The following is a 14595-nucleotide window of genomic DNA, read 5'->3' as shown; positions in this document are numbered from 1 at the left end:
CGCATCTGGTTGTCTAGTGAAGACCCCGTTACTAATTCTATCGCATCTGGTTGTCTAGTCAAGACCGCGTCGTTAATTCTATCGCATCTGGTTGTCTAGTGAAGACCCCGTTACTAATTCTATCGCATCTGGTTGTCTAGTCAAGACCGCGTCGTTAATTCTATCGCATCTGGTTGTCTAGTGAAGTTACTAATTCTATCGCATTTAGTTGTAAAGTCATCAGTTACATGCCTCCGATAGAGGCGCGTCTCACTAGATTAGGAAGTGGTGCGCCGTCGGACTGTTAGAACGCTCCGCCTCGTCCATTATTTCCCTTGATATCGGGACACCTCGTCGGCCGCTATTTCATACATACATTACATTACAGTTAGCTGACACTTTTATGAAGGTGTGTAGTTAGATGCCTTGCTCAAAGGCATCTCGGCTATGGATGAAGGTGTAGTGCAAGTGCCCCTATCCTCCACACATAGTCCTGTTTCCTACCTCGCTGTGGACGGCCGTGGTCTCCATCTGCTTCTGCTTGAGGGCCAGCATCACCTGGTCCCTCTCCTGCTGGAACAGGATGGCCTTCTCCTGCATCGACCTCACCTCGTTCAGCAACTGGTTCAGCTCACCCGACTTACCCTGCGAGAGAGCGAGAGAGAGAGAGAGAGAGAGAGAGAGAGAGAGAGAGAGAGAGAGAGAGAGAGAGAGAGAGAGAGAGAGAGAGAGAGAGAGAGAGAGAGAGAGAATATCACACAAAAGGTAGACCACAGAGTACATCTACAAGTACACGGAAACGAAATGAGGCTTCATACTGAGGATTCACATCAGCGGAGCATATACAGCTGTAATCGTTTCCTGCATTTCTACAGAGACTGCCAAAGGCCAAACAGCAGGAAAATATATCGAGCTCAATGTATGTTAAGGCCACATCATGGCATCACAGGGAGATCATGTTCTATGTTGTCAATTGTTAATTTTCAGGCCAAAGGATCAGAGATTTCCTGATGAATTGCAAAGAGAAAATCACATGAAATGAAGCACCAAGTCTTTTCAGTTCACCTGATTTGACCAGTGGGACAGCATCAATGAGAGAACAAAAATGAATTTGGAGCAATAGCAAGCCTCTTCAAAGAAAACCCACATAACCACAACGACTCCAAACACTTCCCTCCCCAACACCTAAACATTGACGTGTGGCCGCACCTGTTTTCCTTAAGGCATTCCTACATTGTCTGGGAATGTGGGATTCATAATTAAGCAGCAACACGAAACTATTGAATAACTCCCACTGAAGACTGATGTTCACCCTTTCCTGCACGAGGCAGTTTGAGGAAACTCAGTCCAACTTCCTGATTCTTAACCCACAGAACCTATGAATAAACTTGAGACGCAGCAATACACTTCCCTGGTTAAGAAAGCAGCTCTACCACATAACTCAATCCCCTGAACTAGCTGATAAGCATTCCTGAATAAGCGTTGCGTACACTTTGACGTGTTACAAAAACAACAGAAACGCAGAGATGCAGGATTACTTTATCAAGCAGGTTTGTCCATCTCCACTTCCAATTCCAATCTATGTATGACTGTTTGGGAAACAAAACCAGGAATTCTATACGGACTTCACTTTATTCTACTGTACTACTTTACAGCAATTCTGTGCACAGTTGATGCTACGTCGACTGGAAACCAGTTTTCTTTCTGGAGGGGTTTGCACATGATGATGCCGTAGGTTTGTTTGAAGAGCAGAGCTCACCTGTTCTCGGTCCTTGAGCATCTTCTCCATGGCGGTGGCCTTCTCGGTGGCCGCGTTGCACTGGAACTCCCTCTCCCTCAGCAGCAGTGACACCTGCATGTTGGTCTCCTGCAGCGCCCGGAACTCAGACTCCTTCTCCCGGGAGCGAGACGCCACCTGATCATTCTCCTCCCGCAGCTTGCGGGCGTCCATCTCCAGGATGAGCGCCCGCTCCTTCAAGGAAAACGCAAGGCAGTTTAGAGTAGAGCAGAGTAGAGAAACTTTAGTAATACATCAGGAAATGAAGGTGTCTGTCAGCTTATGCTGCACCAGGCTGGGACTTTTTAAAGCCTCAGGAAACTTTTACCAGTGTTTAGAGTTCATTCGTTGATTCAGATGATTAGGTTGATAGCTTGTTTAGACAACCTTTTCACGATATGCTAATTTTTTGAGATAGGAATTTGGGGTTTTCAAGACCTAAAATATTTTAGTTGGTGTGCAATGAATCTAAAACATATGAAAGTTTATTTTTTATATTATGGGGGAAAAAATGAACTTTAACACAATATGCTAATTATTTGAGAAGGACCTGCTTTTTTATATTTTGTACAGCACATTTCTTACATCAAATCTTACAACATGCTCAATGTGCAAGAGACCTTCAATAGAAATAAAGTGCAGGTCTTAAAAATAAAACACAAAAAAAAATCACAAATTCTTCATTAAGAATCCAAAATGTGAGGTCACATGATTCCAATCAGAGCCATCTAATAACAGAGTTACGCCACTCCCATAGACCTTAATGGACCAATCTTTCCACAGCAATGGCGGCTCTCATGGAGCCTCACGGAGCGTTAACATGGAAATCCCCATTGACTTTAGTTCTATTAGAAGTAGTTACTTAGTTCTAGGAGGTGGCCGTAGAACACAGAAAATGTGGTAAAGGTAATGTAATTTGTTTGTACTTAATCTTTGTTTGGTATGTGATGGTTCTGTGTTAGTTTCCAACGAACAGAAGTTGACTGTTAAGAAACATTTTAATCTACGCGAATCACATCACCAACCGACTTCCTGGTCCCCGGTTTGCGCAACTCTTATTAGACGGCTCTGATTCCAATCATAAATACCTTCAGGTTGGTGACGGCCTGTCGCAGCAGCTCGTTGTCGCTCTCCCGGTTCCGGAGCGTGTCCACCGCCTGGCTCAGCTGCTCCCCTTTGGACTGGATGAGCAGGTCCTTCTCCCGGAGCGATCGCTGCACTGCGTCCAGACGCTCGCGCAACAGCCGCGTCTCCTCCGCCCTGCCCCGCTGCTCGCCCTCAGATGCCGCCGCCGCGTTCGACAGACGCCCGTTGTTCTCTTGTAGCGTACGCACGGCCAGGTCGCGCTCCGCCAACTGCTGCCGTAACGACTCCAGTTCCTGCCTCACCGTTTCATCCGTCACCGCTACTGCTGAAGCGCTTCGTTGAGTCGACTCCACTACAACTGCTGGAGGAGGGGAAGCCATTGTTGTTGTTGTTGTTGATGAGGACGTGATCACACCTTCAGGGCTCTGCGCTACACTGTCCAACTTCCCTAGCAACACGTCCTTGGTGCTGCTGAGCTGGCTGATGCTCTGCTGCACCTGCACCAGCTGGTGGCCCAGGGAGTCCAGGCGCTTCTCCTTCTGCTCGTAGCTGTGGATGAGGCGGGCGTAGTCGCTGGAGAGGCGCGTGCTGCTGGCACTGTCCGTGCTCACCTGGCCCTGCAGCGTCAGCAGCTCCTCGTGCAGCGCCGCCGACTCGTGCTGCATGTTCCGCACCGTGGTGATCACCTAGCAACCACAAGAACAAGAGATGACCAAGATGGCAACCTGGCCAACTGAATTGCCATGTGGTGTGATGTGTGTTTGGCGCCCCCTGCAGACTACAAAAGCACAGCAGGTGACGAAAGAGACAGCCAGCCAGTCAGCCAGGGTCATAGCACTCTTGCCCCAACTGCATCTGGTCGGCCGGGTAATAATAATAATAACAATAATAACAATAATAACAATAATAACAATAATAATAATAATAAATTATTAATAACAATTGCTTTATACAGTGCCTTTCAAAACATCCAAGGTGGCTTAACATTAAGAGTAGATGAAGTGTGTATATACTGTATGCATGTGAAGGTGGGGGTGATGTGGGGACAAGCAGCCAAAGTGAAGTGACAGAAGTGACATTCCATTATCCACACTCCCGTCCTCGACTTAACCTTAAAGTTTCTCCTCTGTCAGCCTGGGCACAGCAACTTTTGGGAGACATATCCCCATTCAACATCCCCATAATTGCAAATGAGGTTTAATTGCAAATTAAACTTCTATCGCCAATGACGTCTTGCAACGTCATCCCGAGGCCATCAGGGAGGACAGGAGTTTGGATAGCGGAATTCGCCCATTGTGTTTTAGGTAACACTTTACTTTACGGATCGATAATAAGGTGGTAATTTCATGTTAATTTCATAGTTATTTCAGGGTAATAACTGTTTGTTTTTAGTAACAACAGCAAAATAACCATAAAGTTTCCAGAGCATTGTGGTGACACCCTGATGACTCGCAGCACTGTGACACTTTGTTGACACACACACACACACACACACACACACACACTGGAAACTGTATGGTTATTTTGCTGTTGTTACTAAAAACAAACAGTTATTACCCTGAAATAACTATGAAATAACTATGAAATTAATACGAAATTACCACCTTATTAGCGATCCGTAAAGTAAAGTGTAACCGTGTTTTAGGGCTCGTTTGAAGCCTACCTGCTGCTTCCACTCCTCCATCTTCTTGACCTGCTGCTTCAGCGTGTCTCTCTCCTGCAGCAGCTCCTCAAACTGGTTGCTACTAACTCCCGATCCTCCGCCCCCTCCCCCTCCGCCTGCGTCCGCCGCCGCCGAGGCCTGCAACACGGTCACCAGCGTCTGGCACTTCTGGGTCAGCGCGTCGATCTCAATGTCCTTCTCGCGGATGATGCGGGAGAGGTTCTGGATGGTCTCGCGGAACATCTCCTGGCTGCCGGAGGGGTCGGCCTGGCAGGAGAGCCGCTGGTTCTCCTGCTGGAGCTTGAGGAGGGCCTGCTCGCGGCCCGCCACCACGTCCATCAGGTGGTGGTAGTCGGAGCGCAGCTGGCTGTTCTCGCGCGTCTTCTCGTTCAGCACCGACAGCACCTGTATGGGGGCAAACACATGACAAATACTGCTTTTTAAACCTCAAAAAAAGGTATTGTAAAATACGTACATTTTTCTCATTTAGCACAGAGAGCACTTAGGATCCAAGTTTCAAATAACACAAGATTGAGATGTTCCTCTTTCTGAATTGTTGAAGTTTGGATATGAGCGTTAAGCCCGATTTGGACGGGATAAATATTACCTATGGACCCCTGATAATTCGCAATTACCCCCGGACCTCTGTGGTTTTTAGTGGCACATTCGGACGAGATAAATAAACGTCTGTTATTTTCTCAATTCATTGACATTACAAGGGGGTGCAGACGGCACCTATGTGACCTCACCTATGTGAAATTACCCCAGGACGCCTGTGTTTCGCCGAATTACAGTAGGTAATTCACGGCGGAATTATTACCTCTCAAATCGCGGACATGGCACATTCGCACAGGACTTAAAACTCAAACATTCTCCGTAGTTATTCCGAATTACCGGGGGTCCATAGGTAATACAAGTCCCGTCCGAATCGGGCTCAAGTTGCTGTATTCTAAAACATATTTTTCCTTTCTCAGATACATTTCATCATCTACATTTCACTATTTCTGCACAAGAAATATTTGAGCTAAAGATAATTTTTTGACTTTGTTTTCTACATATTGACCCATGATGCCATGATAATGACAAAAAGCACACCTGTTCCCTCTCCACAGCATAGGCCTGCAGCTGCTGCTGGAGGAACAGCACGTCTTGGCTGTGGCCCCCTGCTCCGACACCACCAGCTCCTCCTCCTCCTCCCATGGTGACGCGGGCATGGAGAGCCTGGATCTCTAGGTCCTTCTGGCGGACCATCTGGGAGAGCTTGCCCACCTCGTCGCGGGACACCACCAGCTGGTCCAGCTGCTTGGTGAGGGAGAGGTTCCTCTCGTTCAGCTGGATGATCTCGTTCTCCTTCTCCTTGATGCCGCTCACCAGCTTCTCAATCTCCACCTTCAGTTGACCACGAAGAACATACACACACACACAGAAAAATTATCAAATGTTTGGGAATCAACTGAAGAAATGGGGGTAAGCCGTGGCCTAACATGGACTTTAGATCAGAGGATTACTAGTTCGAATCCTACCCTTCCACTCCCTATCGCACCCCATGGCTCAGGTGGTATTGAGCAAGACACCTAACCCCCATACTGCTCCAGGGACTGTAACCAATACCTGTAAATAACTGTCGCTTTGGAGAAAAAGCGTCCCCTAAGTGTAATATAATAATAACACTGTTAAGAAGAAATTACTGGTACATTCACATTTCAAAATGGTGGCAAGTGTTTGCTTTTGTAGCCCTTTGGCTTTGGTGCTGATGAGATCGCTGGTAATTGCACTCATTGTTCACTGAGGAAGCTCTACCCCCATATCATAACAATATTGATATAACATTATTACTGAGTTTTAAATTAACTTTAAAACCCGGGGTCCATTTCCTGACAACATTGTTGTTAAATACATTAGCAACTTAGTAGCTTTCCAGTGGAAATTGCATTGCAACTTACTAAGTTGCTAACGGGGTCCCGTACCCTACTTTGGTAACAAGCTAATACAGGCTCTGAATGAAAAGGTTAGCTACTAAGTGCTGTAGGAAACACTCTGACCTTGGAGAGGTCGTGCTTCTCGTTGCCGTTCTCTTGACGCCCTAGTGACTGGTTCTTGTCGTCGTCCTCCTCCTCCTGCTGCTGTAGGATCTCCGTACTCGGCGGCGTCTGGGACTCTGTCTGCGCGGCCTCCTGCAGACGGGCGATCTCCTCGTCCTTGGCCGCGATGAGCCGCTCGTAGTTCAGCGTGCTCTGCTCATGCCGCGAGCGCGCCTGCTCCTGCTCGCTCTGCTGGACCTGCAAGGAGTAGAATAGCATGTAATAGTGGTACAACTTGGTATACAACCTGATATAGACATCTCTCCCTACTAAACACATAGGGGGTATTCCTGGCTCCGTAGCAAACCAAGTAGTGGTTAACCATCTAATGAAAGAACCTGGATTCCTAATTGTCTAAAGTGAATATAATTTTTATTTTGTAAACGGTCCATTTAAAAAAAAGAAAAGAGGCTTACTCTCTAAATCAGTGGTTCTCAACCTTTTCGAATGAACGTGCCCTGGATCTCATCATATGCCTCCCAACGCCCCCTTGACATCATCATAAGCCTTCCAACTACCTCCTTAGTGTTACAAACTAAATGGACTAATGCCCCCCAAATGGCAACTAAGCACCACCCCCTCTTGGCTATATCCAGTCCCCGGTTGAGAAAGAGTGCTTTAAACTGACCTGCAAGGCATGCTGGGACTGCTGCCGCTGCTCGTCGGCGGTGGCCCGGAGAGCCCTGGTCTCCTCCTCCAGTCGGTCGCGGGCCGCCTTCAGCTGCGTGACCTCGGTCTCCAGCTCCGTGATGATGTCCAGCGTGCGCGGCTCTGACATGGGCTGTGGCCGGCTCTGCTGGTCCCGAAGCCGGTCGATCTCCTCCTTCAGGTGGCTGTTCTCCTCCTTCATGGTCCCCAGCTGCTTGTCCTTGTCCTCCATGGAGCGCTTCAACGTCTCGGACTCCAGATTGGTGTTGGCCACCGCGGCCTCCATGTCCTCTGTCTGCTTCTGGGCCTCGGCCGTCTTATGATAAAAAACAATAATAACTTTAGTTTTATAGCACAATTATAAGAAACACTAGGGCTGCTTGATTATGAGAAAAATCAATATCACGATTATTTCAGTCAATATTGATATCAATTTTTATTTTTAGACGATATTTCTTTTAAAGACAAATAATTGTGCTAAACAATTCACGTTCTTCCCTCCTTTCAGCAGTATGAGTGGAGGGCCATAGAGAAACGCATAGTGGTGTTCTGCATGAGTTTTGGGTTGCAAGTGTGCTCTGTGCTCGCAATGGCTCAAGTTGAAGGGAATGTATTGCGCTTAGCATAACCAACCTTTTGGCATTATAGACAAATGGCAAATGAAATTTTATATTGTTTGACAACAATATTGACATCACAATATAAATTCGATATATTACACAGCCTTAAGGGCCGTACACACACGTCGCTACTAGTTACTCGCTCAGCGAATTAAGTCAATAGAATGTCAAGTGTTCCAGCGAGACGAGCAGGCGAGTACTGTACAAACGATGTGATGTGGGCGGATCCCGAGTTGAAAATATTTTAACTTCGAGCGAGACGAGTAAGCGAGTAACCAATTGGAAAGCAGAGTTCGGTACTTCTCGCCTGTTCATTGGCAGTTAAAGTCGTGGGAACTTTCAGCGAAAATTCCGGGAGAGAGTGGCGAGTAGGCGAGCAAGCGAGAAGCTAGCAATGTGTGTGTACGTAGCTTTACGAAACACATATCTTAATGTGCTTCAACAGTAAGATTAAAGGGGTATGCCACTATTTTGGGGCTTAATACAGTTAAAATCGTTGGCTGGGGTTTATAAAGGTGGTAAAGTGTCTTATTTTTCATGTGAAGCGTTGTCTTGTTTTAAGACAAGTTAAAAGAGGGAATATGTCGCTAAGCTAGTGAAAGTCAATGCATCCATGTAGCATTGCTACATGCTACACGGATACATTGACTTTCACTAGCTTAGCGACATGCTCCCTCTTTTAACTTGTCTTAAAACAAGACAACGGCTTACATGAAAAATAAGACACTTTACCACCTTTATAAACCCCAGCCAACGATTTTAACTGTATTAAGCCCCAAAATAGTGGCATACCCCTTTAAAATCAAACAAAAACAGGTTGATTGAGAAAAAGACATGCCTTGGCCTTGAGCGTCTCTGCGAAGGCGTCCTTCTCCTGCAGGAGCTCGGTGAGCTGCTTCTGGCCGGCCACGGTGATGGAGAGCATCTCGTTGGTGTCCTTGTGGTCCGAGGCCAGCTGCTCCAGGTCCCTCCTCAGCTGCCCGATCTCCAGGTCCTTCTCCTGGTTCAGCCTCACCTGCGGGGGTTTCAAGATTCAAATGATAACACAGGGTGAGATGTTAATCTTGTGGCATGTACGCACACACCCAGAAAACAAGGTGAACCATTGGTAGTTAAATAAGGTTGTGGGCTTTAGCATATTTTTCCCATGTATTAAATTCAATTGCATAATTGTAAACATGTTTGATAAATTAATTGTTTAACATAAGCATTTGTTCTGTGCAGAAAATAGTAAGCGGCATACATAATGAGACTCATAATACAATTAAAATCCATAATACAAAGTGTATTTTTTTCTCACCGCTCTCTCGTGTTCGGTCTGCAGGGCCGAGGCGTCCATGGAGCGTGCCCGGCTCAGCTCCTCGATGGTCTGCTGGTACTGCTTGGTCTGGTCGGCCAGGCGCTTCTCGGCCTGGGACAGCTCCCCCTCCAGCTGGCTCTTCTCCAGCTTCAGGGCCTCGATACGGGTGTCCTTCTCCAGCACCGTCCTGCTCAGGGACGCCTGATCACCCACCACCTGCAGCAATAATAATAATAGTGGCAATATTACTTTTATTGGTAATATTGGTAATAATGGTGATATAACTATTTTTATATAGCTTTTGGGGCTTTTGCCTCATTCTGATAGGACAGTGAAGAGAGGCAGAAAAACAGTGTGAGAGAGAGAGAAGGTACGGTTGGGAAATAAATATTTTTGGTCTTTTATTAGTTATTTTATGACAGGACAGTGAGAGATTTGACAGGAAATGAGTGGAGAGAAAGACGGGAAGGTTCAGCAAAAGACCTGGGTCGGAATTCAACACAGGTCGCCGGCATAGCAGCCTAGTGCCCTACATTTAGAGCCACGGCCTGCAGAGTTGGGATATGTACCAGGTCGGACTCAAACCTGGGTCTCAATGGGCTGTGTTCGCTGTACATGGTATGTGAGCACACGTGCACAGCGACACAGCAGCTTCCGTAATGTCTGATATTACATTTTCTGTGGAAGCACCTTTAGGAATACTTAAGTTTGATGTCAAGGTCACCAGCTGCTTGAAACTATTTTTTAAACCACTGAATTTTTCCATTTCTATTTAAAAAAAATAAAAAACAATTTCTAAATATATTGAAGATATAAAGTTCTGAGGTCGCCCATGTACCTGCTTGCTGAGCTCCTCCACTCTGCTCTGCATCTTGGCTCCCCTACCTGCTTGCTGAGCTCCTCCACTCTGCTCTGCATCTTGGCTCCGTCCTCCTTCAGCCGCCGGTTCTCCATCTTCATCTCGTAGTGTTCGGACTGCACCTGCTCCTGCGAGCTCCTCGTCTCCGACAGCTCCTTCCTCACTTCCTCCAGCTCCGTCTGCTTCCTCTCCAGCTCCTTCCTGTGGCCCTCCGACTCGCTCTCCCTCTCCCCGGCTTCGCCCAGATGCTGCTGGAGGCTCTCCAGCTCGCCCTCGCGTTCCTTCAGCGTGTCCCGCAGCTCCTTGGCCTCCTGGCGCACCTCTTTGGCCTGCTCGGCCGACTTGCTCAGCTTGTCCCTCAGCTCCTTCACCGTGGTCTCCAGCTGCTGCTTGCCCATGTGAAGGTCGTTGAGGGTGAAGGCACTTTGGCTGAGCTTCTCCTTCATGGCCTCCAGCTCCTGCTGCAGCGCCCCCTTCTGGTCGCGGCTGGCGTCCAGCTCCGACTGCAGGCTGCTCAGGTCGTCGTCGGCTTCCAGTCTTTGGCGGGAGAGCTGGTCCTTCAGGGTGATCAAATGCTGTGGAGAACAAAAACACAAACAAACAAAACCCATAATAACCAGGTCAGGAGTGCTTTTCCAGTAAACACAGTTTGTTTGCAGTACAAAGACAGAAAAACGTCTCAGTAACTGCTAGCGCAAGAAGTACAAATTCAGCACACACTGATAAAGACAAGGCTGTAAATGGAAATGTTGTTAAGGAAACCACAGCATTTACCTTGAAGCAAAATGCTGCAGTTTTAAAATTAAAAAAAGTTAGAGATGACGATCTGGCATAGCCTACCTCTCACCACACCTCTGAGTGTGTGTAGCTCAGGAGCCTACTGGTGGAGCTGAGCGGAACTACACCCACACATAAGTCTAGACCAGGGGTCCCCAAACTTTTTTCTCTGGGGGCCACATTATCGTTCCTGACTGTGTTGAGGGGCCAAATCATGTGGGCAAAACCTGTTATAGCCGTAATTTCTAGCACAGAAATCGCCATCACGAAGAAGGCCTCTGCCCGAAACATTCGTAGGCGAATAAACAAAAAATTGAGTGCTGTCCTTCGCTTCTTTCATTCATAATTTCTAGCACAAAATACATCCTTCAGTGATTTGCAAAAGAAGTGAGTGAGTACTTCACATGTTTTTCAATTTGATATACCACATGTATTCCTTTTAATTTCCAATCATGTATTTGTCTGTTCAAATGTGTCTGAACATCTTGTGATACAGCAAATGTATTGTTCAAAACAAGAAACTTCTGGTGATTCACTATACATTAATGGTGTATGTGGGCCAAGTTGATAAAAAAAAACCATTTGAATATGTATTTTATCTCTGTGAGGATTGCTTCTTTGGGCCAGTTCAAATGGTGAGATGCAGAGAGGTGGAGGGCCAGTCAAAGGGGCCTGGCGGGCCGCATCCGGCCCCCGGGCCTTAGTTTGGGGACCCCTGGGCTAGACTCTAGAACCCTGAGCATGTCTTGAGCCAATCTGAGCATTCATTGTTTCAATATCAATGGCGGCTCGCTTTGAGGAGTCATAGGACGGATTATAGACAAACTACACTCACCGGCCACTTAATTAGGAACACCTCTTTGGTGCTGGGTTAGACCCCCTTGAATGGCCTGAACTGTCTGCAACAATACTCGGGTAGGCTGTTGCATTCCAACAAAGATAAATTGGTACTAATTGGCCCAAATTGTGCTAAGAAAATATCCTTATGCCATTATATCTCCAGCCTGAAACGTTGCTAGGCAGGGTTGACCCATGTTTTCATGCTGTTGACGCCAAATTTTGACCATTCCACCTGAGTGTTGCAGTAGATATCAAGACTCATCAGACCAGGCAACATTTTTCTGATCTTCTAGTGTCGTTTATGGTGAGCCTGTCCAAATTGTTGCCTCATTTTCCTGGTCTTAGCTGACAGGAGTGGCACCAAATGTGGTTTTCTGCTGCTATAAGATTTGCTGCTATAAGATAAGATTTGATGTGCTGTGTAATCGGGGAGCAGATCATGCCAACTTTTGCCAGTCAGTGACAGTACAGACCTGTGTGGCCTCCTGGTTCTGCCGGTCCAGTTCCTCCAGCTCTGCAGTGAGTGTGTCCTGATCCAGCTGGGCCTGAGTCAGAGCCTGCTCCTTCTTCTGCAGCTGGGCCCTCAGCTCCTCCTCCACCCCACCCTGCTGCTCCACTCCTCTTCCAGGCTCACCATCTACTGCTGTAGCTGCCACCACAGCCTCCGCTGCCTTCTCCTCTGTAGCCTCCAGCCGCGATGCCAGCTCATGCTACAGATATAATACCCAAGCACACGCACAAAGGCACACACACACACATGCATGCACACACACGCGCACACACACACACACACACACACACACACACACACACACACACACACACACACACACACACACGCACACGCACACGCACAAGAAAAAAGTTGTTTATATTGACTCAAGATGATGATGAAATATAACAATGGTGAATGAAATATAACGACTGCAAGACCTTGGCCAATAACTAAACTTCTTTAAACAATCATACAACTGTGAATACATGCAAAAACGTGTAAAAATGCATACATGCAGTCTATAGATAATTGCATAAGCAAACAAGACACCTACACATTAGGTCACAGACAACATGGTCACTGTATGCAGTATAAACACTGCATTGTCGCTAATTCATTGTGTCCGTACAACTAGGGCTGCACAATTAATCGAAAAATAATCAAAATCGTGATAACATAGTGAAATCGAACTCATGATTTTAATCGTGATTTAATCGTGGCAATAGTGACCTACTTTTCAGAGCGTCCTTGAAGCCAGAACATACTGACAGGCTGGTGTTTCTGGCCAGAAATCTGTCTACTTAAGTTTCATGCTATTGCCTTTACATAATTATTACAATTCATTTTATTTTGCTCGTCCCGTATGTAATTCATTCTTGGTTATATTTCATCTTGTTATAATTTTCAAAAAAATCTGCAAAAATCAATAATCGTGATTAATAATCGTGATTATGATTTTGACCAAAATAATCGTGATTATGATTTTTTTCCATAATCGTGCAGCCCTACGTACAACCATCTTTTCATTTATCATGATGACTAGCATTCTTGTCTTCCAGTTTCTCGGTGGCCTTGAGACAAAGTACAGCTTTGTAGTGGCACAAACGCCTCATCATCCAACATGAATTCCTACAGTACAACACAAATTCAACGCCCACCTTTTCCTTCTCCAGTTCCTCCTTCTCCGCTTTCAGTGTTCCAATTATAGTGTTGAGTTCTAAGATGTCTGCATGTTCCACTTCAGCCTTGGGCTCACTCTGGAAATGAAAAAAACATAAGTGAGTGACATGCTCACGACATAGCACGAGCCTGAAAGCAGGGAGTGTGCCATGAATGAAACAGCATAGCAATCAGTAATGCATACAAACCTCAAGGAGACCTTTTAACCTGCTGATCTCTTTCTCTGCCCCTGAAACACAACAAAACCAAACAAATCAAATAAATAAATAACTCTTGTTTTGAAGGCAGAGCGTGATTTTCCCACAAAACAGGAGATCGAAGCTTTTTTTTTTCTCTCATATGTGAGAGAATCCATATGCTGAATCCATACTGTTATATAACACCATTCATACTGAGGAACACTTCCTATTTACACAAAGGAAAAGGAAAGGGAAAAAGCTTTACAACAGCAAGCCTACATGTACTACTCTACTCTAGCCATTTCCACTAATGCATGGCAAAAAGCAAATAAACACAAACATTGTTGGTGTTCCTGAAAATAAAATAAAGCATGGTTCACTGGTAACCATAGTTGCAACTACACAGTCTTACTATGAGATTACAAAACAACTTAGTATATTACGAATAATGCACAAGCCTTTGAGAGAAAAAAATTATTGAGGTACCTCAAAGCCTGTACGGCTGAAATTGGGAATATTTGCAGCTATAATCATTATATTGCTATATAATGTCCCAGTTTTAAATACACTGACTTCAAATGTGTAATGCCGTGTACAGACCAGGAGCGAACGGAGCGAATGAAGCAACGGAAGTCATTATTTCTCTATGGAGTGCACGCGACCTGCGCTACCAAAGCGAATTCGCCAGGAGCGAAGCTTCTTGCGCGACCAGAGCGAATTTTGACGATTAAACCAAATCTAATCGCAGGCGAATTCGCTCTGACGCTGCTCGGCGAAAACCAATCGGAACGTTCATATCTCCGAATGTCCCAGGCTGTCAAGCCAGAGGCGTTATGTGATTAGCTGAATCAAACATGTCAATGCTGCGTCTGCAGCGAATACAGCGAATTCAAGGCGAAACTTCTTCTGCTACCCACGCTACCAGGCAGCGTAGTTCGCTCTTGGTCTGGACACGGCATAAGGGTAAAGCCAGTTTCACTATTAATCAAAGACTTAAATGTTCCAATGTTTTCCTACTATATTCCGTTTGCATTTTAAATACATAAGCTTTAACCTTGATAGAGTAAACTATGCCTGAGTGTTAACCACAGGTTGTTGAGTTCCATGTGTT

General features: G+C 46.0%; 1 protein-coding gene across 1 annotated transcript in view; it reads right to left on the bottom strand.

Moving 5' to 3' along the window:
• The window catches only part of trip11 (thyroid hormone receptor interactor 11), a 41370-nt gene that overhangs the window by 19243 nt on the left and 7532 nt on the right, over positions 1-14595 (bottom strand). Inside the window, exons 8-20 of the mRNA XM_063183487.1 lie at positions 13494-13534; positions 13284-13382; positions 12104-12340; positions 10040-10588; positions 9155-9370; positions 8693-8869; positions 7215-7550; positions 6548-6784; positions 5601-5894; positions 4506-4910; positions 2845-3528; positions 1739-1951; positions 484-624 (exon numbers count right to left, since the gene is read on the bottom strand). Of these exons, the coding sequence (XP_063039557.1) occupies positions 484-624; positions 1739-1951; positions 2845-3528; positions 4506-4910; positions 5601-5894; positions 6548-6784; positions 7215-7550; positions 8693-8869; positions 9155-9370; positions 10040-10588; positions 12104-12340; positions 13284-13382; positions 13494-13534 (3629 nt within the window). The remainder of the gene's footprint in view (positions 1-483; positions 625-1738; positions 1952-2844; positions 3529-4505; positions 4911-5600; positions 5895-6547; positions 6785-7214; positions 7551-8692; positions 8870-9154; positions 9371-10039; positions 10589-12103; positions 12341-13283; positions 13383-13493; positions 13535-14595) is intronic.

Source organism: Engraulis encrasicolus, chromosome 19 (genome assembly GCF_034702125.1).
Source record: "Engraulis encrasicolus isolate BLACKSEA-1 chromosome 19, IST_EnEncr_1.0, whole genome shotgun sequence".
Classification (NCBI taxonomy): domain Eukaryota; kingdom Metazoa; phylum Chordata; class Actinopteri; order Clupeiformes; family Engraulidae; genus Engraulis; species Engraulis encrasicolus.
Note: the sequence above shows the minus strand (reverse complement) of the source record. Positions and strands in the feature narration are given on the sequence as shown.